Below are 24,307 nucleotides of genomic sequence, written 5' to 3'. Positions count from 1 at the left end.
GAAAGGAATCGGCGTCGTCGCTGCCGCTGCCATGGGGAAGTCGGATTTCCTCAGCCCCAAGGCTATCGCCAACCGCATCAAGTCCAAGGGGCTGCAGAAGCTGCGCTGGTACTGTCAGATGTGCCAGAAGCAGTGCCGCGATGAGGTAAGCTCGCCCCGGTAGCGGCCGGGCCTGCGGCCGGGCAGTGCGACAGGCCTCGGTCCCTCAGGGGAGGGAGGGCGGTCCTTGGCGAGGGGCCGCGGAGTGCTGCGAGCTCGGGGAGGGAGACTCAGCCCCTTTGAGGGGAGCGGTTCCCTTGGGTGTGCACAGAGGCGTCAGATCCCCGCGCCTGGGGTCCTTAATCCTCTTCTGCAGGCTCCAATCCCCCTCGTACGGGCTGCCAGTGCCACTGAGGAGGATGCAGAGTGGCTCCCATACCCCACGTTGTGCTCCCCAATCTTTTGTGGAGGACTGCAGTTGTCTTAGGGAGTATGTGACCGCGTAACCGTGTGGAGCTCTTTTGTAGGAGGTACAGGCTGGCCCAGATTGCCCTTGTAAACGTTGCCAGTCTTCCTGTGGGGCTCTGACCCCATCTGTGAGGTGCTACCATTCTAGGGAGTGTACTGGCCTCACTTGTTAGGAGCACAAGGAATCCAAACTCTAGGGGGGCATTGGAGAAGGTCCTTATTCTCCTTTGGGTTCCATCTCATGTAGAGCATGATCACTTTGGGGCAGATTGATGGCACCTGAAGGATTCACAGTTGCTAGTGGTGGTGCAGTCCCTTTGGGATCCCCCATGGGAGAAGTCCTCATCCACTTTGGAGAAAGCATGTTGGTCTTGATCCATCTGGATGTTGAGTTCTCTGTAGAGTGAATGATCAAGCCAGGATGAGGGGGAGTACTGGGTGGCCCCAAACCCATGTGAGGGGTGACTCCCTCACACACCTTAAGAGGGCTTGGTGGCTCCCATCTGCTGTGGAAGGGAGATGAGGATGGCCATGATTTCCCATGGGAAGAAGGTTGTTCCGGTCATAAGTCCAAGGGGATATGCATCTGGAGCACTGTGAAGTCTCTTTTCATAGAATCATAGGATGGTTTGGGTTGGAAGGGACCCTGAAAGATCATCTGGCTCCAACCCCCCTGCCATGAGTAGGGACATCTAGATCAGGTTGCTCAGAGCCCTGTCCAACCTGACCTTGAATGTTTCCAGGGATGGAGCATCTACCAACTCTTTGGGCAACCTGCTGGAGTGCCTCACCACCCTCATTGTAAAAATCTTTTTTCTTATATCTAGTCTGATTCTACCCTCTTTTAGTTTAAAAACATTACCCCTAATCTTGTCGATACAGACCCTGCTAGAAAGCTTGCCCCAGTCATTCTTATCAGTCCCCTTTAAGTTTTGGAAGGCTGCAATAAAGTCTCCCTAGAGTCTTCTTCATGCTGAATAATGTCAACTCTGTCCAGCCTGTCTCCATAGGAGAAGTGCTCCAGCTCTCTGATTATCTTTGTGACCCTCTTCTGGACTCGCTTCAACAGCTCCATCATGTACTGAAGACTCATTCCTCCTGATTCTGGCTCTGTTTCTTCCCTTCTCCTTTTATGAACAGATGCTTTTTCACTGAAGCTTCTCCTTCATCTATTCACTTGTCTGTGCACTTGGACCCTGATGCCTGTGGAATGTGTGCCGCCTTCTTCCTGGTTTCTACCAGAGTTGTGCAGCAAATATACCTCCACTTGGGCCAACTGAGCTTTCAGTTTTCAATTCTCCATGGATAGCCTCTTTAATGTGCCTTAATAAAGCATTCTGCAGGTGTTTAATTGTCTTGTTCTTCAGCTGTTTCTGCCCTTCTCTCCCTCTCACCCAAGAAGCTCAAATCCTGTTCTCTTCTCAGCTTCACTGCGTTACAACCAGATCTTTTTGTAAGGGGAGGGACAGGGCTCCCGTGGAATGAAATTTGCTGTGGATTTAATCATGTTGTGATGAAAGACCATTGTATGAGGCAAAAAAAGGATGTGGTCACGTGTCCTGTGACTGGGTGCTTTTTGGGGACCTCTGATGACTTCAGCCCTATGTCAGAGTCCACAGCTTGAGCGCTCCCAGAACCTTGTCCCCACTTTGCATGCGTTTATCATCGATGTTGGTCAGGTAGGGAGCCAGCAAATATTTCCAGTGCTCTCTCACAGGCACCCCAGTGGGTCCTGGATGGATCTGGGTGGTGCTGCATCTATCCCATTCCAACAGGGGATGAAGATGACTGTTGGAATGTCCTGTCTCATAACTCCTTTCAGTTTGTTTTGAGGTTCTTGGCCTCGGGAAGAGTTTTGTTTCTAGCTTGCCTGGTAGAAGAGGAAGAACTACCCTGTGCAGGCAGTGTCTGAGTTAAGGTGTTTTCTGTGGAGCCTACAAGAAATTTCACTTAAAAATGTTATTTTTAGTACTCTTCAGCTGTGTGAGTGCTGCAAATTGAGACAAAGACAGACAAAGTATTTATTTTTATTTTATAGAATGGCTTTAAATGTCATTGCATGTCAGAGTCCCACCAGAGGCAATTGCTGCTGGCTTCTGAAAATCCTCAACAATTCATGGATTACTTTTCTGAGTAAGTTTGCTGTATATTCTTACCCAGGTCTTCATTCCTGTGTCACATCTGTGCAGCTGCCATCTCTAAGGCCCGATCGTGTACCATCAAAGACACTTTATTTATACATTTTAGTGTCAGGCCTGTTTTTTTAATGGCAATTAGAAAATATAGGTGGTGTCACTGCTGAATATGTGGAAGAGGTTTCAGGGAGCTGTGGTGTTTAATCAAATTAGTCAGTTTTATCCCATGTCCAAGTCCCGTTTTAAGTTGCTCTGCGTTACAGACTATGACAAGATTCGGCCTCAGTGAAGTGACTGCCACACATGCAGAGTTACAAAGAGCTAAAAGAAACCATTACAGAGAGATAACAAGTGATGGGTGCGACTGACTTCCCACTGCTTCCCCCAGTCCTTTGTGCAGCTGACCTGCATGACAGCTGGGTTGACTGGAGCTGTCTTCAGCCCGAGTCTGAAGAGAGGCTTTAGACTCAAAGCCCTTGAATGAGCAGTGAGATGAGTGATCAATCTACTCCGTTCACCACTGCTGCCCTTTGTCCTGCTCTGTGTTTTGTGTCAGTCAACCTGGGAAGATAACCTGGTAATGAAATACCAGCAATTAGTGGGAAGTGTTTGGATTTTGCTCTTTCCATTTTGTCCTGTTGAAAAGGAATTACACTTCTGAAGATTTAAGTTGCATGTGCATGTACCATGTTGTGTTCCTTTGTGCATACGTGCTGCATTTAATGCTAATGAAAAAGGGAAATGAGAGTCTGAATTACATTATGCTTGATTCAAAAGAATACTCATTTTAATGCTGCAGATATTTCATTGTTAATGACAACAGAAAGTTGCTTTATAATCATTAAAATTTTACTAAAATACTTTCTTTTTTATTCCTTGAGGGAGTTCCGAAATGATTTCCTAGAATTGCTCAGGAGGCGATTTGGTAAATATTTTACTATTTGTTTGCTTGATTCCTGGGTTGCTTTTAATGTCTTTCATTAGTTCAATGCAAGAATTTTTGATTGCTTTCTCCTGGGTCCCGTATTTATATTTAACAATGTTGTATTTCAGGAACAAAGAGAGTCCACAACAATATCGTGTACAACGAATACATCAGCCATCGAGAACACATCCACATGAATGCCACACAGTGGGAGACACTGACTGATTTTACTAAATGGCTGGGGAGAGAAGGTAAATGCAGTTGCTTAGGCTTAAGAAGTTTTAAAATTATTGAGTAATTGCATTGCTGATAAGTGATCAGTAAACATTTATGTTAGTTGTCCTGTTTCCTTTTTCTTTCTACCCCTCCCCTCCTGTATATATATATTAACAGATGTCCAAACATATTTCTGTGCTAACCATTAGGACTTTGCTTATGAAAAATGTCAGAAGGCTGAGATAAATGCATCAGTCATGATCCTTTCCTGGCTTCATTTGCTGGTCTACATTTACTGGATGTATTGCTAAACTCAAAATCAAATCCCAACAGTTGCTATTTAAAAATTAAGAACTGTGACAGAACGTTTCTTATAACTGCAGAATCCTTCCGTGTTTAAGGTGACAAACATGCAGTCATTTTCATTGCTGGCCTACTTGAAAGGGTTAAAGCTTGAGATCTGTGGGTTTGTGTTCAGCAGGGAGGGAAAGAGATCGAATGTCATGGTGTAACAGAAAGTTTACTTTGGCTCTGATTGCCTGTATCTTACAGGATACATTCATGACTCATAGAGTGTTTGAAAAGTCACTCTAGCAAGAGTTAGTAACAATAATACAGCGTGGTAAAGCTTCCTTTAGTGTGATGCTATTAGTGTGTATTGTTTATATATGTTAGATTTCTGGTTTGTTCCTTGTTAAAACAGTGGGAAGGAAACAGTTTCTTTGATAAGGAAAGTATTGTAGAACACTATCCACTTTATTATGTACTCTGGCCTATTTCTGGGTAGAACCAGCTAGCTGAATGGCAGAAACAGATACTAAAGAGAATTCAAAGTCAATTTTACCAGGCTAGTAAAGGGTATGTTTTCTCTGGTAAAGTATCTGTCTTGTTACAGTGAACATAGATGATGAAAATGATCTTGATATTTTCTTTGTCCCTTGCTTGCTTTTGAGTATTAATCTTACTTTATCTTGCATTGACTTTTTAGGTCTCTGCAAGGTTGATGAGACTCCAAAAGGCTGGTATATTCAGTATATCGATAGGGATCCAGAGACTATTCGCAGGCAACAAGAACAAGAGAGGAAGAAGAAACAGGACCTTGATGATGAAGAAAAAACTGCTAAATTCATTGAACAACAAGTTAGAAGAGGTTTGGAGGGGAAGGAACTGGTGAGGAAAATTGTACTGTGTGAACCTTCAGCTCAAAAGACCTCCTGGTTAAATTAGTGATGGATTCAGTGTTGCTAGGATCTGTGCACTGGTATTTCCTTCGCAGTCAGTTAGAAGGTGATGAGTAAGCTTCACACTTCAGGTTCCTTGCTCATCACCACTTCAGACTGAGAAGCAGTGGGAATACTGGTGGTCTTTTTTTATAAGTCGTAAGGAATAGTCTTCCAAATACTTGTGATAGCAGCCTTAGCTAGTTTCTCTTGAAATGGCAACTTGTTGCATCCTCTATGGAATCACAGTTTTAAAAAAACAAACCAAAACAAAAAACAAAACCCAGAGATTGTAGTTTATTTTAGATTTAATCTTATTTTGAAACCTACTAGAAGTGGATCCTGTGAGCCTGCTGTGTGATTCTGGCCACCTCAACCTTTGAGTTAGACTGTCTTAAATACTTGAATCACCATATCGGTTCACTTGTTTTCTGGATCATCTGCTGTACAGTTTTCCAAGATTATACCCTGCTCTGGAAGAAAACTTGGAGTTATTTTGTACCTGATCAGTGAATAGTGAATCTACCTGATGTAAGTTAAAAGCTCATGAATTTAATTTAAGTAGATTTGGCCTCATTCCCCGACTTCCATACACATTGTTGCCTAGGACTGGAACCTCTCAGTTGATCCTGGGTATTGATAGGTACATTTAAATGCTGTTGTAAACAATTACATTTTTTCTTAATTTAGAACTAATTGAAATTTAAATGGTCTGAGCCTTCGGTGCTAAGAATTTGGAAAGATTCCAGAATTTATTTCTTTGTGTTTTCAGTCTGACCAGAAACCAGTCTAATCATGCTGGCTGAAATAGAGAGAACTGCTATAATAAGGCCACTTTCCTTTCATGTTGGAACCAAGCAAGTTTAGACAGCATCTCAGCACTGTTAATTAGAGAATTTTGCACAGGGGCCTGTAATGAGATAATGTTTTCAATTTATAATCTTCTTATGAATCGAGCCAGGCTGAATATTTCTGTTACTTGTAATAATCTCTCAGTAGTCTGTAAAACTGAGATGATCACCAAGAAAAATGATACCTTGGCTCAGTTTTCTGGGTGACTCTTGAAATGTGTTTCTGGGTTTTTTTTGTCAGGAAGAGCCAGTCTATACTGAACTGAACAGAGAAAACGAAGAAGAAAAAGGTAACCAGATTTTGATACTTGTAATTTTCTAGAACCTACAGAAGGTGATTTTGTGATTAAAACAAGATGAGCACTGAGGCCTACTTGGTGCTTCATAAAATGCTTTGAAATCAGTTATTAATAGGATTGGAATACAGAAATAGAGAGTATACTCTCTTCTAATGTTTAAAGTAATTTTATTTTAAAAGCTGAACCAAAGCATAGATTAGTCAATATTTTCAAATCGATATTTTCCATTTGCAGATTTTTGAAATTGTAGCATCCTTCAATGAAGTTATATTTAAAGATAGAAATAGAGTAATGTCTTTTTATTTTTTAGTTACATTTAATTTAAACAAAGGAGCAAGTACTTCAATAGCAGCATCTTCTAAAACAAGGTGAGAAAAGAACTTAAAGAGCAACCTTTACTGTTGCAAAGTGCTTAAATAACAATGCTGTTTGTATGGGCAGGAAGATAGATCTTGTCCTGAAATATTTGGAGTCTTAATATTTCATCTTGTTGTATTATGACATGAGGGGATACTAGATGACTTCATGGTTCCCTTTGTATTTAAAATGGATGAATGGGTGTATCTTAAATGAGTGCTGTGAGGTGCCTTCTTGAATTCGCTAAGGTTTGTCACAGATACCTGTGAAGTAACAGGCAGTTATAGGTTCCTCTAAGAAGATACAGTTATGAAAGGGCAGATAAGGAATCAAATCAAAGAATGTGAAGTGAATGCCACCCACTCCTAGCTACTTTCTTTGGATGAGTATTTGTGACTTGTTAATTTTGATTCCTGAAAGGTTTGATTGCCTTGTCTAATTGGAGGTAATACTTTGTCTGATCATTATTTAAGAAGGTGAATCTACCTGATCTAAGTCTTTCTAAAGCTTATGAATTTAATTGTCATCGTATAACCATGAGCAGTGCAGGACAAAAGGCATCAGTAATGCAAACAATACTGACTTATGGCAGTCTGTGCAACTGTTTGATGAGCAGTATGTCTTTTTGTGTGAAGCAATATTGTAATTAAAGGTATTGCAGGTAAAACGAAAGCTTTCCTCTCATCACAAGCTCAGTTCTTAGATAAGCTATCTGATGGGAGATATGCCAGGCAGAAAATGAGACAGTAAAGTAGTTCTTTGCAATAATACAGATTTCAGGCTCTGAGGAAAACTTGTAAATTCTCCCTAAGCATTGAGTTGTGCTTAAGATGAACCTGAAACTTAATGCACATGCTCACTTGAGTAGTTTCAGTGAGGAATACTTAAGGTGCTTGCTAAAATTTGGCTGAATGTGAAATCATATATCAAATAGTCTTAACTTTTTTATAGTGTATGAGAGATACTAGTCTGTGAGCTTTGCAATAATGGTAGCATAGAAGTGAAATTAGGATACTCATTTCACAGTAACGTGACCAGACAGTGGTTCATGTGTTTTTGGTGATACAGGAATTGCTTCAGAGTTGTATATGGAAACAGCTTCTCTGTGGCAGCTTAAAGGTGTGCTCTGTAGCTGTTGGCTGTTACTGAGGATCGGTTGAATTCAATCTGAGGTCCAGTTCCTCAGCGCAGAGTGCAGTAGGACTGGGATCCTACTAGTAGGATTAGAATTACTTCTAATTAAGGAATGAGCAGAAGCTGTTGTGAAGGTCACTGACTCCTGTGCGTGGTGCTGCAAGTTACCAGTGTACAGTCCTGTCTGCGCACTATCAGCTTCTGTTGCACACAGTTGAGGTCTCCCCAGCCCTATAATCCCAAGGGAAGTTCCTTCCAAATGTGTTTGCCCTGATTATTAGGACCTTGTCTGTAATTTCCCAGGTAAATGTAGTCATGGCCAGTTTATACCAGTTGTTCTCATTTTGGTATGGGTGTTTAATATAGTTTACTCCCTGGTGTTTGCTTTCACAGACAGTGTATTTGTAGAGAACAGTTTTAGCCTCTCTGCCTTCATCATGCTGCACAAGCAGGGCTGCACGACACTGGCCTCATCTCCTCATTCCCCTGATCCACTGGATATCCCTTCCTTGTCCTTGTTCCAGTTTCAGCTAATCTTGAACAGGAGAGCTGATCAAATTTGTGCAGGCTGCAAATGAAACATCACCATGGCTTACATAAAGCACAAATGCTTGCCTGTCTTGATGCCTCCTAGGATTGCATTTGACTCTTTCATGGCTGGTCCATGCTGGTAGCTGTCATCTGTGCTTATGGCCAGACCCCTTTCTGCTTTTGTTGTTCTTAAATGGCTCCCAGTAGATAGAAGGCAATCAGAGTAAACTTTGCCAAAGCATGTAAACTTCCATGAAGTGCTGTTGAATTTTGTCTTTCTTTAAAGCAACAGTTCTCAAAATAAACCAGTCCCTTCTGGTGTTCAGTTCTTGTGTCCTCCACATTGAATGGCACACCTGAACTGGGTTGGTGATCTCTCAGGCTTTGTCCCAAGGTCCTTATGAATATGTTAAATAAGATTTGTTTCAGTACTGACACCCAGGAATCCTCTAGTGACCTCACAGCTAGATGGGTTTACCTTCTTAAATATGGGCACTGCAGTCATTATGTTTTAATTGTATGTTACTCTTGATGAAATTTTCTTTTAAGTACTTGCCATTTGATTTGTGGTTTAATGTGTTTCTTTCCCCCTAGAACTCTGCTATGGAGATTATCCAGTCTTCCACTGAAGTATAATTATTTTCCCCTCAGTTTTGATTCTACTGCCATTTCTGTATCTTCATTCCCATTTTGTATCTTCCCATCACTAGTATATTGAACGTCCTCACCACAGGCAGAACATGTGATTTGTTGTAAGGCCATACTAATCTTACCTTAGTGTCCCCCTCACAACAGCCTTCACCATTCTGGAGGAGACAACACCAATTTTTTTTTACTGCATTCAAATACCTCCTATAAAAACAGCTTAACTCAAGCTGCCTTTAGGCAGTTCTCACTTCACCTAGAGGTTCCCTGATCCCTGAGATGTAACTTTTTGTGCTGATTGCTCTTTTCTTTCATAATTCATAGGCTGTTTGCCTATTTTGAATATGACTCTGAATGTGGTGTTTATTTGCTGGGTGTGGAGCCCTTTTCTGCAGTTCCCCATGTATTTTCTCCCTCTGACAGATGGGTTAATTATATCCATCTGGAGGGAGTGCTAGATGTCTACCATGTTTGAGAGTTGCTCTGTCCAGATGGCTTCTCTAAAGCCACAAGTTTGTCCTTTTGAATTTTCAAAACCTTATTTGCAGATCTGCTTTTGTCTTCTCCATTGAACTCAAGTCCCTGATCCACTCTTTGCTTTTGCACTGGTGAACTGCTCGTTAGGTTGTTTGCATTCTGCTGGACTGCTGGCAGCACACGTCAGTGGACATGGAGTTTATACCTCAAGGAGAACAGTTCTAGAGAAGGAGGCATGCAGGGTCTGGAAGGTGACTTGTGCTACTGAAATGAAATAGACCAGCAGGCCTTTTTGCACAACCAGCTCTTCAGATGCCTTTTGATAGAGGAGGCTGTTTAAGGTCTGCTGTGAAAACACCATCTTACTCTTCCAGCAGTGTCCTTGGACCAAATGCACTGAAGGTGGTGGAAGGGACAGTTAAAAGAAAAGAATCAGCTCATAGCTCTGGTCAGTCCAAAGAGAAGAAGAAGAAATCTGCACTGGATGAGATTATGGAGGTAATAATCATGCAGGATCTGTGCCTTTATAACTCTGTGCCTGTGGCAGTGTCCACTTTACCAGGGCATCCCTTTGAAGTGACTTCAGACCTTCAGTTCATGTAGAGTTCAGACTTTTATCAGGCAAAATGGTTTCACTTCCCCATTGAAACTGGTTTCTGCTGCTCATCTGTGCCTATTCCCCAGATGTCTGAGATGTTGGAAGTAAAGGAATACAGATTTTGGAAGAGAAGAAAATATCTGGGAACACATGACAAAACCAAATACAAATCTTCATCATTTTATCTTGGATCCCTGGATCTCATCAGTTTGATTTTTGTGCAGCAAGCACACACTGACTTACCCTTATTTAGTTTGGGGGTTTTGTTTTTTATTCCCTACTTGATGTGGGTCTGGAGAGTTGATTCAGCTTTTTCAAAGGCATGGGAAAACTGCAGTGAAAGGAGGAAGCAAATGGTGTTTATTTGTTGTTGTTCTGTAGCTTGAAGAAGAGAAGAAAAGAACATCTCGAAGAGACTACTGGTTGCAGCCTGTAAGTGTCTTAAAAAAATACTATTTTACCAAATACAGGCAATTCTACATCTCTAAAGGTGCTATTGATTTGTGTAAAGATCCAGAAGCAGGTTCCAGACTGAATTCACTCTTATTTTCCAAGCTGCCAAATGTGAAATACTACAGTATCTGGGAGGAATTACTCTTCTGGTTGAGCACGATCTGCAGTCTGAAGGATTGTATGGCTGATCTGGGATGGGGTGGTGTTCTCTAATTAAGGAGTTGGTACTGTGAGACTCCACAGATCATGTTTAAGTCGTGGTGTTACTTACTGACCTCTTCTTTCTGCACTAGTAGTTGACATGCACGGAAATGTAGAAGCCAACGTCAGCCTTTGAGCTGAGAAACCTCATCTCAGCTTTTACTTATTGACTAGATGTTGGATCAAGAGTATTGTGTCCAGTTCTGGGCTCCCTGGGATAAAAAAGACAGGGATCTCATGGAGAGAGTCCAGAGCAGGGCTACAAAGATGATTAAGGGCCTGGAGCATCTCCCCTATGAGGAAAGGCTGAGTGAGCTGGGATTGTTCAGCCTAGAGAAAAGAAGACTAAGGGGGGACCTCATTAATGTTTATAAATATCTCTAAGTATGGGATGCAGGGGGAAATGGCCAGCCCCTTTTCAGTGGTCTGTGGGGACAGGACAAGGGGCAGTGGTCTCAATTTGGAGCACAGGAAGTTCCGCACCAACATGGGGAAGAACTTTTACACAGTGAGGGTGACAGAGCCCTGGGACAGGCTGCCCAGGGGGGTGTGGAGTCTCCTTCTCTGGAGATATTCCAGCCCCATCTGGACACTGACTTGTGTGATGTGTCCTAGGGACCCTGCTTTGGCAGGGGGGTTGGACCCAATGAGCTCTGGAGGTCCCTTCCAACCGCTACGATTCTGTGATTCTGCCTTTGATCCTTTGTGGGCTGTCATCTTATAGCCTGAATTCAGGTGCAACTGTACTTGTATAAAAAATCCTCAAAAAAGCTTGAGAAGTACTACTTTGAGGCAATAACTTGAGGATAAATGCAAGTTCCTCAATGTCAAGTCTTTACTCTCATTGCTTCCTGTGTGCAATTAATTTAGATTGTGTAATTGTATATTTTTGGCATTTTATTGGTGTTTTTCTTCTTTCAAATCTTCCAGGAAATCGTTGTAAAAATAGTAACCAAAAAGCTTGGAGAAAAGTATCACAAGAAGAAGGCAGTGGTTAAGGTAAAGTGTGCAAATGGAAGTGTGTGGCATTGGGTGGGTGTTTTTGGTATCAGATGACTTCAGAAGTTTTCTTTCATTGTACAAGTTGTTCGGCCTTAAGTCAGCACTGCTAAAGGCTGAAACATCACCTTAACTGTACTGGGAATTAATCTGGGCAGAGAGTGAGCTCTGAATCATTTTAATGCCATTTGCTCAGTGATTCTTTCATAAGCACTGTTTTGTCCTGTCTGGTTTGTCCTTATTAACACATCCATGTTGGAGAACAGTTGCTTTGTCAATGTGATATAACCAAGAGCAGTGGAAATGGATTTTAATCTCAAATTAGTCTGTTTTGCACGGGTATTTAAGCAGCAGGCTTCCTTTGAACAAGATCCCATTTCCACACAAAATCTTCAAGGCTTTGCAAGCCCCCTGTATTCTTCTGAAGTGCTCTCTTCTAGCCACTCCCCGTGAAATGATCTTGTACTGTGTAGTCCAGAGCTCAAAAGCATCTGGAAAAAGTACCAAAACCAACACCCAGGTCTGCTTTGAATGATTGAAATGGAGATTGGTGGCCCTGCCTGTGGCAGGGGGGCTGGAGCTCTGTGATCCTTGGGGTCCCTTTCAACCCATGCCATTCTATGGCTCTATGGTTGACAAGAGCAGAGATCAGAATCACAGCTGGTTTTGGTAGGCATCTGGGAGGGTTTTTGAGTCCCAGTGGCTGTCTTCCATTGAGCTCTGAATATGAGAGGTGGAGCATGGTTTATGCTGGGCACAAAGATGAGTGACATTTTGCCTCATTGAGAGGTAATATCCCAGTTGTGGCTTCCAGGCAGCTGAGCCTCCTGCGGGGAAGGAAGCCTCTAATGTACTCTCCATCTTTGAGAGCATAGCTAAGATAGCTGACCTGAAGGTTGACAAAACCTTCAGACAAGGAAGTTAATTTTAGTGGTCAACTAGACTGGTCACTGAAGTTCAAGAGGAGCCCTTTTAATCTGGCCTTTACGTCAGAGCGGGGCTGGTCAGCAGCCTGTGAAAGCTGAATGCCTTTAGGACAGCTCACAAGTCCTTGGTGCTTTTGTAAAATGTAGAAATGCAGACTTCCAGTCCTGAGTTTGTTAATTTTGAAATGTAAATTTAGAGATTTTCTGATTGGCATCTGCCTTTTACAACAGGAAGTGATTGACAAGTACACAGCAGTTGTGAAGATGATTGATTCTGGGGACAAACTGAAGCTTGATCAGACGCATCTGGAGACTGTAATACCTGCACCAGGTAGAGATGTTTTGTTAGTTTTTCAGCTTACTGTCACCACAAAATTTATATTTCAGTTCTTTTAAACTATAATCCATACACTTGAAAGCACCATAACAAGAGCCATCTGCTCTTGGGACAAAATTTTGTAGGCTACTCTGATCATTTACCAAATACCCTCATGTGGCTTTCTAGGGAATCACTATATTGCTTCTGCTTTGAGTCCTCAGTCCCTTCTCATGAGAAGTAGATTATTTTCTGAGAAGACAGAAGTACTTTAGAAATCAGTTCATTTTATGAGCTGAAAGCATCTCTCTTCAGCTGCCAGGGAAGGATGTCTGTGAGTCCTACAGAGCCCGTGGTCATCCTGTACCTTCCCTCTGAAGTCATGTCTCAAAAAGTTGTGGGCACTTGGCAAAGTTCACCTTGCATTCTGTTTGGTTCACTGCATCCAGCTCTGGTGTTCCCAGTATATGAAAGACGTGGAGCTGTTGGAACAGGCCCAAAGGAGGCTATAAAGATAATTAGGGGGCTGGAGCACCTCTCCTATGAAGACAGGCTGAAGGGATTGGGAGGAATGTTCTTTGAGGAGCAGCTAGGAACCTTGGGCTTGTCTAGTTTGGAGAAAAGGAGGCTGAGGGGCCACCTCATGTCTCTCTGCAGCTTCTTGAGGAGTGGAAGTGGAGAGGGAGGTGCTGAAGTCTTCTCCCTGGCATCCAGTGACAGGACGAGTGGGAGTGGCTCAAGGCTGCACCAGGTGATCTTCAGACTGGATGTTAGGAAACATTTCTTTACTGAGAGGGTGTTCAAACACTGGAACTGGCTTCCTAGAGAGGGGGTTGATGCCCCAGGCCTGTCAGTGTTCAGGAGGCATTTGGGCAATGCCCTTAACAACATACATTAACTCTTGGTCAGCCCAGAACTGGTCAGGCAGTTGGACTTGATGGTCCTTGTGGGTCCTTTCCAACTGAAATAGTCTAGTTTTACTCTGCTTTGCTCTGCTCTACCCTAGCAATGGGCAGGCTGTAAGGCACAACTGGGTGCTGCTTGCTGGAGCTGCTGTGAGAAACCTCCTCTCCAGCTGTCAGTGGAGTTGAACACAGCTCCATCAGAAGACATTGGGAGCCCCATTGTGTAACTGCTTTCCTGTTTGTCCTTTCAGGCAAGAAAGTGATGGTATTAAATGGTGGTTACAGGGGGAATGAAGGCATCTTGGAATCCATCAATGAAAAGAGGTTTTCGGCGACAATCATCATCGACTCTGTAAGTATCAAACACTGTGAGATCTAGTTTGTGTAGACTGGCTCTCATCTGAGCACTGGAGAGCTTTCACAAAGAGAGATGGTGGTGTTAATCCTGTTTTGGAGGTGGGATTTATGGTGTGGTCACCCCCCACCTGTTCCAAACCGGTAGGAAAATAGTCACAGACTCCCCGTAGCAGCCCAGTACTCTGCTGTTTCCCTTTAATAGATGCGAGGATGCTGAATTTCACAAAATCACAGAATTACAAGGTTGGAAAAGACCTTTAAGATCAAGTCCAACCGTTCCTGTCCTCTGCTAAACCATATCCCTAAGAACCTCATATACTCATCTGTTAAACACACCCAGGGATGGTGACTCAACCCCCTCCCTGGGCAGCTTGTTCCCAGCCCTGACAATTCTTCCGGTGAAGAACTTTTTCCTAACATCTGATCTGACCCTGCCCTGGTGCAGCTTGAGGCCATTTCCCCTTGTCCCATCTCCTGTCACCTGGCTGAAGAGGCCCACCTCTCTACAGCCTCCTTTCAGGTAGTTGTCAGTGGTAATAAGGTCTCCCCTCAAGCTCCTCTTCTCCAGGCTAAACATCCCCAGGAATTTGGCAAGGTTTGAACTTGAAAGAAACTTGGAAAATAATCCGTGTGTTTATTTTGAATGTGGAGGCTGTTGTACTCCTTTGTTGGAAGGGTAAAGAATGTGAATATGAAGGAGGTGAATTTTCTCCTGCCATTTTCAAATGAACGTGGGGCTTCATATGCTTATTTGTTGTCTTGATCATGAGTAACAGTTAGGGTTGGTTAGGGGTTTTTTGTTGTTGTTGGTCTGTTGGTTGGGTGTGTTTATATATCACCATTCTCTGGGCTAAAATCGGCTGTGTCATCATGTCTGTTTGTGTGGGTACTCCTTTGTTCTCTGCAAATCCCACCTTTAAACTCATGGATACAGCAGAGAGGTTGTTGGCTCAAAGACAGATTTGTTAAACACAGTGTTCAGGAGAGAGACCCTGGTAGGATCCCTTTCAGAGGAGGGCTGCAGAAACTCAGCCTGTATCAGAGTCTGGAGAGTCTTCTGCTTGAGAAGAGACTGAGGCTGAGGGAGCTGGGCTTGTTCAGCCTGGAGAAGAGAAGGCTGGGGGGCGACCTCACTGCAGCCTTCCAGTCCCTGAAGGGAGCAGAGAAACAGGAGGGGAATCAAAAAGGGTAGATAATGGCAGGACAAGGGGGAATGGATTAAAGCTAAAGGAAGGAAGGGTTAGATTAGATATTAGGGGGAAGTTCTTTACAGAGAGTGTGGTGAGGTGCTGGACCAGGCTGCCCAGAGAGGTGGTGGATGCCCCGTCCCTGGAGGTGTTCAGGGCCAGGTTGGATGGGGCCCTGGTCAACCTTGTGTAGCTCCAGGCCTGGAGGTTGGTGTCCCTGCCTGTGGCAGGGGGGTTGGAACTCCGTGATCCTTGGGGTCCTTTCCAACCCAGACCATTCTATGATTCTATGTCCCAGCCACAGAAGGAGCAGGATCACAATAATGTTGGTCATACAACGCAGTGGTGATTTTTCTCTTTCTGATGCCTGTGGATATGGGCAGGATCAGATTAGATATTAAGAAAAAATTCTTCACTGAAAGAGTTGTCAGGGCCTGGAACAGGCTTCCCAGGGAGGGGGTTGAGTCACGTTCCCTCGATGTGTTTAACAGATGGGTAGGTGAGGTACTTAGGGATATGGTTTAGCATAGGACAGGAACGGTTGGACTTGATGATCTTAAAGGTCTTTTCCAACCTTGTGATTCTGTGATCCTGTGATATTAGTATTTCCCTCTCCTACATGAACCCTGTAAATTAAAAATGGGTGAAGCTACTACTGGAAACCAGTGAAGTCTGTGAGGATTTTCTTACTGGCTGTAGGGTGACCAAGATTTTTATATATAGTAACTTATATTCAAAATGAAATATGTTACTATTTAAAAGTTCACAGTGAATGAATTCAAAGCAGCTGCTTATGTTTGCTCCAAAATTGCAAGGAATTGCAAGGACTAATGCAAAAGGTGTCCTGAAAGTGAAGAGGTTTCTGGGACAGTGTGGAGGCCTTGTTGTATTCTCTGCTCCACTTGTAATGAAGCAGAAAACAAACTATGTCATGAGCAAATCCCAAACCTGCAGTTTTTTGAGTGTGTTCTGCTGTACAGCCTCCAGCGTGCAGTTCCATGTGGCTTTTGGATGGAGCACTTCAACAGAAAAATAGTCCTTGTGCTTTTACTGCATGCAGTGCTGAGGAACACCTGTGAATTCTGAGGCTCTTCACATTCAAGTTCTTGAAAAATGTCTAAATGTGGCAAGATTTCTTAGAGCCCCCTTGGCTGTCTTACTTTAAGCTCCCTACTGGGAATTCAACAGACAAGTTTATATTTCAGTCTTATTTCTCCTACTCTGTTCTTCTCCAGGGACCTTTAAAAGGACGACGAGTTGAGGATATCCAGTACGAAGACATTTCCAAACTCGCCTGAGCTGCTAATTGTGGATCAGAGAAGCTTTTTGGTTCCTCAGAACATCTTTCTGGCATCTTCCAGGCAGACACAAGACTCTACCATGTCAGGGTTTTAATTGTGTGTATGTATTTATAATGTATATAGAGATGAATCACAAGCAAACTGGATTTGTTTTAAAGATCACTGTGGATTTGTTACATTAAATGTTTGTGGAAAGCTCATCAGTGGAAATACTTAATCTGATTCTGTATCAAAGTTCTAATATTTGGTTCGATTTCCTCTTACAAAACACGACAGATAGCTACAAGCTGGAGTATTTTACTCCCTGAAATACGTTAGGAGTTCCCTAAGAGAGTGAATGACTTTAGAAACAGCTGCTCGAGGCAGGCAGCGTGTGTTGCAGCCAGCCCAGTTGAAACAACACACTTCTCAGTCCTCAGCCAAAATTGAGTTCTGGCTGCAGGAACAAGGGAAGGGATTAAGAGAATAGCAGGGAGGTAACAGTGCTGCAAGGGATTATTTTCCTGGGTTTTGTAATAACAGTCTGGTTTATTAAGTGCTATCACCAATTTATTTTTGATTAGCACTTCAGCAATAGCAGAGTCCAAGTCATTGCTCCTCCATCACCTGGTTGTCACAGCTCCTAATAGTAATAAGTGATTTATCTTCCTGTGGAGTCCTGGGATGGATGTTACCTGTGGGCTTTCTGGGATTCCAGCCAAAGTGGGTGCAGATACAAACTGCTAGTTGCTGTTTTGGTTTTCCACAGCCTTTCTTCTTCTTGTCCATGCTTCCATTGTTTCCCTGCTCTGCTACATGAGTAACATTACATGTGCAAAATTATGTACCATTACTTTATTTTTTAAAAAGTCACGTTTTGTACAATGTTTAATTTGTAAGGCAGTTCAGGGATAAACATAAACCCTTCTTAAGTTGGTGTATTTATCACCAGCCCTTTAAACACCTGAGCTGCCTGTTGGTTTATATCCACCAAAAAGCACAGTGAAGTATTTAGGGATGTGGTTTAGCACAGGACAGGAACGGTTGGACTCGATGATCTTAAAGGTTTTTTCCAACCTTGTGATTCTGTGAAGTGCCTGGCTGGTCCCAGCCATCCCAGGCAGAGTACAGCCTGTCTGTCAGCTGATGGTCCAGGTGTATGTGTCTGGAACAGAAATTGGTATGCCCTGTACCCCTCTGAGAGGTGATCCTTGGGCTGGAGCACCTCTCCTGTAGAGACAGGCTGAGAGAGTTGGGCTTGTTCAGCCTGGAGAAGAGAACACTCTGGGGAGACCTTAGAGCCCCTTCCAGTACCTGAAGGGGCTCCAGGAAAGCTGGAGAGGGGCTGGTTACAGGGGTAGGGAGTGACAGGACCAGGGTGAATGGCCTTAAGCTGAAGGAGGGAACATTTAGATTGGACATTAGTAAGAAATCTTTCCCTGTGAGGGGGGTGAGGCTCTGGTATAGGGTGCCCAGAGAAGCTGTGGCTGCCCCTGAATCCCTGACAAAGTTTAAAGCCAGGTTGGATGGGGCTTTGGGCACCCTGGGCTAGTGGAGGGTGTCCCTGCCCGGGGCAGGGGGTGGAACTAGGTGATCTTTATGGTCCCTTTCACCCCAGACTGGTCATACACCTGTGTGACCTGTCCTAGGGAACCTGCTTTGGCAGGGGGGTTGGACTCAATCTCTGAAGGTCCCTTCCAACCCCTACAATTCTGTGAATTCATTTTTGCCTGCGGGTTGAAGAGGGCAGGACGCTGCTGTGACATGCACATCAGCTATGTTGCAGTCTAGCAGTTCCAGCTCACAAGGGGCAAAAGTCCCAGGTCCTTGTCCCTTGTCCCAGATTTCGTCCTCTGGTTGATTTGTGGTTTCCAGGGGACCCCTGCAGGAAAACTTAGAGACTGCAGAGGTGTAGTGATGCTGCTGCCTGGAACCCTGAAGTAATGAGGAGGCAGGGAGCTAGAGACAGAGAAGGCAAACTGGCCTTGTGTGAACAGCCCTGCTGTTTCTCTAAGAATGGGCACTGTGTGAGAAGTCATATGAAGGAGGGTGATGAGGATAAGTGTGAGATGAGAACTGCTCTATCACTGAAAATAATGACACAGCATTCTAGAGCCTGAAAACTCAACATGAATGTCATATGCAAGTTACAAACTGTAGAGAGGGCCAGGGAGTGATTATTCACTGCCTGTTCTCAAGTACAAGCTAGGAAACAGGGTGGAATTTCTGATTTGGAGATTTAAAAACACTTGGCAGGTTTTTCCTCCCCCCACAGGACTGGGTTGAACTGGGGAAGGCAGGGCTGTGGGGTGTGGGGAGGCCAAAGCTGAGAAACAAGTTCAATCAAACAGTGAACAGTCCGTAGGGAAGTTGCTTATGGTTCCAAGGGTTACTTTGAAGGAACACCTAAACCCCAGTGGTCCTCTCACTCCTGGCAGCGTGGCTGCAGGAAAGATCCTGTACCAGCTCCAGGAAACGAGTTCAGCCTGGAAGTAGATGTATTGAGTCCCCTTCCTAGATCAGGGCTGCTGAGAAGAATCCAGCCAGCATTTTTTTCTGAGTTCTAAATCTGGCTCTAGGTACACACACATGAGTACTCGTTTCGTTACTGATCTCATCCACTGCTGAATGCTGTTGAGGAGTAAGGTGTCTCCTTCTCTGGAGCCATTCAAACCCACCTGTGTGTTCCCATGTGACCTAATCTAGGTGATCCCGCTCTGGTAGGGGGGTTGGACTAGATGATTTTTCGAGGTCCCTTCCAACTCCTAATGTTCTGTGATCTCTTGGGAGCTAATCTCACTGGAAGGGCAGCTTTTAGTACTGATGGTGATTTCTGCAGAGGCTGAAAGTTCCCTGCTTTCCCAGATTTGTGTCTGTGTGAACTCCACTGTGACGCTGCAGTTTTCACCAAAGGTAGTCTGGAGGCTGTCTCACACTCATCTGCTTAATTTTCCTGTGGTATGGCAGGACACCAGCTATTCCAAGGATTTTCCTCACCACTGGTTAACCCATCCTTAAAAACTGGAGACAGAATCACAGAATCAGTAGGCTGGAAAAGACCTTTAAGATCATCGATTCCAACCGTTCCTGTCCTCTGCTAAACCATATCCCTAAGTACCTCATCTACCCTCTGTTAAACACATCCAGGGATGGTGACTCAACCCCCTCCCTGGGCAGCCTGTTCCAGGCCCTGGCAGCTCTTCCAGTGAAGAACTTTTTCCTAGCATCTAACCTGAACCTACCCTGGAGCACCTCGAGGCCATTTCCCCTTGTCCCATCACCTGTCACCTGGCTGAAGAGACCATCACCCACCTCTCTACACTTTCCTGTCAGGTCATTGTACGTGGTGATAAGGTCTCCCCTCAGCCTCCTCTTTTCCAGACTGAACATCCCCAGCTCCCTCAGCCACTCCTCATATGATTTGCCCTTCAGCCCCAAGACTCCACACGATGCCCATTCCTGAGGCCATTTCCTCTTCAATCAGCTTTCCCCTACACCTAAAGCACATCTTCTTGGATAGCCTTAAAAACCCCACTCCTTTTTCCTCAGCCAAGCTGCTCATGAACTTGCATTTTACCAGTGCTTTGAAAGTGCAGAAGCATTACTACCTCTGGCCATGCATGTTATCCACATGGCAACTCTACTCTGGAACGTATATTGCAGAATGCTCCACATTTTAAATGGACTTTACCAACCATTAAATCAGACACAGCAAGTACAAGATCTCTACTACAGCCCAGCACGTTGCTTTATTACAGATTTCATTTCTTTCTTAACAGAAAAAGGGAGTTAAATCGTTTTGAAACACTGATCATTTATAAAGCCAATGAAGATGAAGTCACCTTTGGTTGATGTGGCTCAGTAGGCTTGACAGCTTCTGTTCAGAAGGGTCGTTTGGGCATGAAGGTATGAGTAAGAATCCTTTTGTAGTGCACTGGTTCTGTGTTGGAGCATTCAGGGCACCTTCAGAAAGCTGTACAGGTGGGGGACGAGGTAATCTTTGTAGTGGCCATCTATGAAACCTTTCCCACTGTTGTGCACAAACCAGCACTGAACGTCCGTCCCCAGCACGCGGTCTGTCCTGTAGTCCTTCTGCAGTCCCCTGTGAGGAAGAGGCCACCCAAAATGAAGGTTGTAGAATCACAGAATGGTTAGGGCTGGAAGGGACCTTAAAGACCATCAAGTTCCAACCCCCTGCCATGGGCAGGGACACCTCTCGCCAGACCAGGCTGCTCAAGGCCCCATCCAACCCAGCTCAACCCCATCCAACCTTCAGGGAGGGGGCAGCCACCAACTTCCTAGGCAACCTGTGCCAGGGCCTCACCACCCTCACAGTGAAGAATTTAATCCTAATATCCAATCTAAATCTACCCCCTTCCAATTTAAAACCATTCCCCCTTGTCCTATCACTCCAGGCCCTTCTAGAAAGGCGCTCCCCAGCTTTCTTGTTAGGCCCATTCAGGTTCTAGAAGGTCACTATAAGATCTCCCAAGAGCCTTCTCTTCTCCAGGCTGAACAACCCCAACTCTCTCAGCCTGTGTTCATAGGAGAGATGCTCCAACCCTCCAGTCATCTTCATGACCTCCTCTGGACCTGTTCCAACAGTTCCATGTCCTCCATATGTTGGGGACTCCAGAATTTGACTCAATACTCCAGGTGGGGTATCACGAGAGTGGAGCAGAGGGGCAGAACCCCCTCCCTCAACCTGCTGGCCACACTCCTTTTGATGCAGCCCAGGATACAGTTGGCCTTCTGGGCTGTGAGTGTGCATTGTCAGCTCATGTCGAGCTTCTCATCCACCAGCACCCCCAAGTCCTTCTCTGCAGGGCTTCTCTCTATCACATCATCTCCCAGCCTGTATTGATGATGAGGCATGACAGGCAAGAAGACATGGATAATCCTACTCATCTGGGGCTCTGCTCTGCCGAAGGTGTAAGATGTGTGTCTTCCACCAGCAGAGAATGGAAACAACCCCAAAATGTGATGGATTTTACAGTTCTATGACCTCATGGGTCCTTCTGTGGGAGTCGCAGGCAGTTTGACATGGCCTGTACAAGGTCAGATGCTGAGCAGCTACACGGTCAGAACTGTGTGTGCAAAATAGGAAAGAACCCAACTTGGCCCAAGAGTTTGGCCAATTTATTAGCAGAGGGCAAACAGAGGGATTTTTTCCCCCTGAGAACCTTGAGAGTTAATAACCCTACAGTCATCAGTGTCATTACAAAGAAGAAGCAGTTAGGTTTACAAAGAGAGCAATAAAGCACGTGATACCTACCTGGTAACAGTGAGCTTGTTGCCTTTCACTTCCATGGTGGCTTGTGGTTTCTCTGGAACTTGCCCAGGTGTTTGGTGGTGGATATACACTTCTGGTTCAGATGCAAACTGACCTGATCAAAGAGAGGTTTAAAGCTTCAGGCTCGTGTATGTTGCTGTTGGGGGTTTTTGAAAAATCAAAGTAGTGCAGCAGGCAAAGCACTCTCTTGTGGATGAGAGGACACTGTCTCCAGTGCTGTTGGATCACACAGGGAGGGTAAAAAGCTTGGGTTTTGGGCCAGAAAACTTCTTCTATGTAAGTAGCCTGGAGCCATGATGAGTATTTAGGAAAACAACTTGTGTTGCTCAGGATTCCCACATCTTAAAAGGATCCTTGGGTGGGTGCAGGACTTCCCTCTGAACTGAGCCCTTGCTTTTGGTTTAAACCACTGCCAGAAAAGGCCTGTTGTTCAAGGGAGAGCTGAATCACAGAATCACAGAATCACAAGGTTGGAAAAGATCTTTAAGATCATCAAGTCCAACCATTGCTGTCCTATGCTAAACCATATCCCTCAGCACCTCATCTACCTGTCTGTTAAACACATCCAGGGATGGTGACTCAACCCCCTCCCTGGGCAGCCTGTTCCACATCCCCACAACTCTTTCAGTGAAGAACATTTTCCTAGCATCTAATCTGACTCTGCCTTGGCACAGTTTGAGGCCATTTCTCCTTGTCCCATCTCCTGTCACCTGGCTGAAGAGACCATTGCCCACCTCTGTACACCCTCCTATCAGGTAGTTGTAGGTGGTGATAAGGTGTCCCCTCAGCCACCTCTTCTCCACGACAAACACCCTCAGCTCCCTCAGCTGCTCCTCATAGGATTTGCCCTCCAGCCCCTTTACCAGCCTGGTTGCCCTTCTCTGGACACACTGCAGGACCTCAATGTCCTTCTTGTAGTGAGGGGCTCAGAACTGGACACAGCACTGGAGGTGCAGCCTCACCAATGCTGAGTACAGGGGCATAATCACCTCCCCAGGCCTACTGGACACACTATTTTTGATACAAGCCAGGATGCCATTGGCTTTCCTGGCCACTTGGGCACACTGCTGACTTCAGTCAGCAGCCAGCCAACACCCCCAGGTCCTTCTCTGCCTGGCAGACAAACAGAAGTCTTCTCAGAAAGCAGCTTTGAGGGGTTTGTTTCAGTCTTAATTTCAGCCCACAGCAGATTAGCTGGGAAGGCCCTTTCACAGTGTCACCACATCTAGTGTCCACCTTCCCTGACTGGGATGAGGAATAACCTCCTGGTCTCTGATGTTCTTCACTGTCCTTGATGCTTCCAGGACATGAAGGAATCCCCCCCTTTTCTGTTTGAATAATTTTCACACCTTTCCCATCAGGACAGACACCGAGGAATTCACTCAAAGACCGAGCAAAACCCCATCCCCATGCCCCACCATGCCCAGTGCCCAACCCACAGCCCTTACCTATCAGCCCATGGGCTGCAGGGGAGAACTGATTTTCAGGGGGAATGTAGATTCCCAAGAAGTCAACATTAACAGGGTGATTCTTCCACACACGATGCAGCACTACCATGAAGGACATCTCCTCACCCACGGTGATAGTGACGTTGTTTTCTTTCTTCACAGACACTAGGAGCCTGCAGAGATGAAACAAAAGGAAGGGCTCGGTTCAGCTGCCTGCATGTAGGGTCTCAGGTCCCTTGAGATGCTCTCAGGCCTCCACAACAACTTCACAGGCCAGCAGATGTGACAGAAGATCCACCAGAAACTCACAGCCTTGGGAATGGTAGCCAGAGGTGGGGTGGTTGCCTTCATGCCCGTGGTCAGGCAAATGAATCTTGCTCAACAAATTTAAGCTCTTGCTACATGGAATGGAGATTTTGGAAGTGATCTTATTGTCTAAACAGGTGTCTAGTGCTGTAGGATGTCCAGAATGGCTCCTGGATGTTAATCTGCAGGTGGAGGTCTCCTGGATGTTGAGAGATGTATCTCTCATCATGTCAGGAACCTCAAAAGCATCTCAAATAACACTTAGGTGTTTAGGCATCTGAATTCCTGGTCTTAGCTAATGCAGTCACCATCAGGGAGAGAAATTGAGCTCTTTCTCTAATGAGAGCTCTGATACCTAAGATTCACATGGCCATGTGTCACCCTGTGACCTGGGTCCCCACCCAGAGCCTATCAGTCCCGTGCTGTGTTGGTTTCCTCAGGGCAGACAACAACTCCTCAGCCACTTACTGTTTCCGAATGATGTGCCCTGTGTCAGCCCAGGTCAGCGTGATGCTGTAAGATCCATCTTTCAGCGTGATTGTTTCTGTGGTCACCTCCACCTTCAGGCCTTTGGTTTTGAAATAGAACCCAATTTTGCCAAAGTATGTGTTGAGTTTCTTATTCTCTGTTTTCTTGGCCCCAACGAGCTGCCCGTTGACCACAACTCCTGTGAAGAGCAGGGAAGCAGATGTTGGGTAAACCTTGGAGCACTGTCTAGACACTTGGAGAACTGTGAGAAGAGCAGAAACACGTGGCCATCCTCACAGGGAAGTCTTCCTAATAGCTCACTCCTACTCTCAA

The 24,307-nt window shown here is 44.9% G+C and overlaps 2 protein-coding genes across 2 annotated transcripts in view; one reads left to right on the top strand and one right to left on the bottom strand.

The window, feature by feature from the left end:
* The first annotated feature begins 5 nt into the window (after positions 1–5).
* Positions 6–16,680, top strand: KIN (Kin17 DNA and RNA binding protein). The gene is made up of 13 exons (XM_084268639.1): positions 6–145; positions 2,486–2,580; positions 3,464–3,507; positions 3,636–3,758; positions 4,712–4,893; positions 6,036–6,084; positions 6,404–6,461; positions 9,612–9,735; positions 10,217–10,267; positions 11,420–11,488; positions 12,646–12,745; positions 13,887–13,987; positions 16,415–16,680. The coding sequence occupies exons 1-13, from the start codon at positions 32–34 to the stop codon at positions 16,475–16,477; spliced, it is 1,173 nt and encodes a 390-aa protein (XP_084124765.1). The 5' UTR covers positions 6–31; the 3' UTR covers positions 16,478–16,680.
* A 3,504-nt stretch (positions 16,681–20,184) lies between these two features.
* ITIH2 (inter-alpha-trypsin inhibitor heavy chain 2) overlaps positions 20,185–24,307 on the bottom strand; it is a 31,299-nt gene continuing 27,176 nt past the window's right edge. The window contains exons 18-21 of the mRNA XM_084279465.1: positions 23,975–24,173; positions 23,201–23,373; positions 21,735–21,846; positions 20,185–20,561 (exon numbers count right to left, since the gene is read on the bottom strand). Coding sequence (XP_084135591.1) covers positions 20,414–20,561; positions 21,735–21,846; positions 23,201–23,373; positions 23,975–24,173 — 632 coding nt within the window. The 3' untranslated portion in view covers positions 20,185–20,413. The remainder of the gene's footprint in view (positions 20,562–21,734; positions 21,847–23,200; positions 23,374–23,974; positions 24,174–24,307) is intronic.

The sequence above is a fragment of the Gallinula chloropus genome (assembly GCF_964237585.1).
Source record: "Gallinula chloropus genome assembly, chromosome: 1".
Classification (NCBI taxonomy): domain Eukaryota; kingdom Metazoa; phylum Chordata; class Aves; order Gruiformes; family Rallidae; genus Gallinula; species Gallinula chloropus.
The sequence above is the reverse complement of the archived record's forward strand: the minus strand, read 5'-3'. Positions and strand labels throughout refer to the sequence as shown.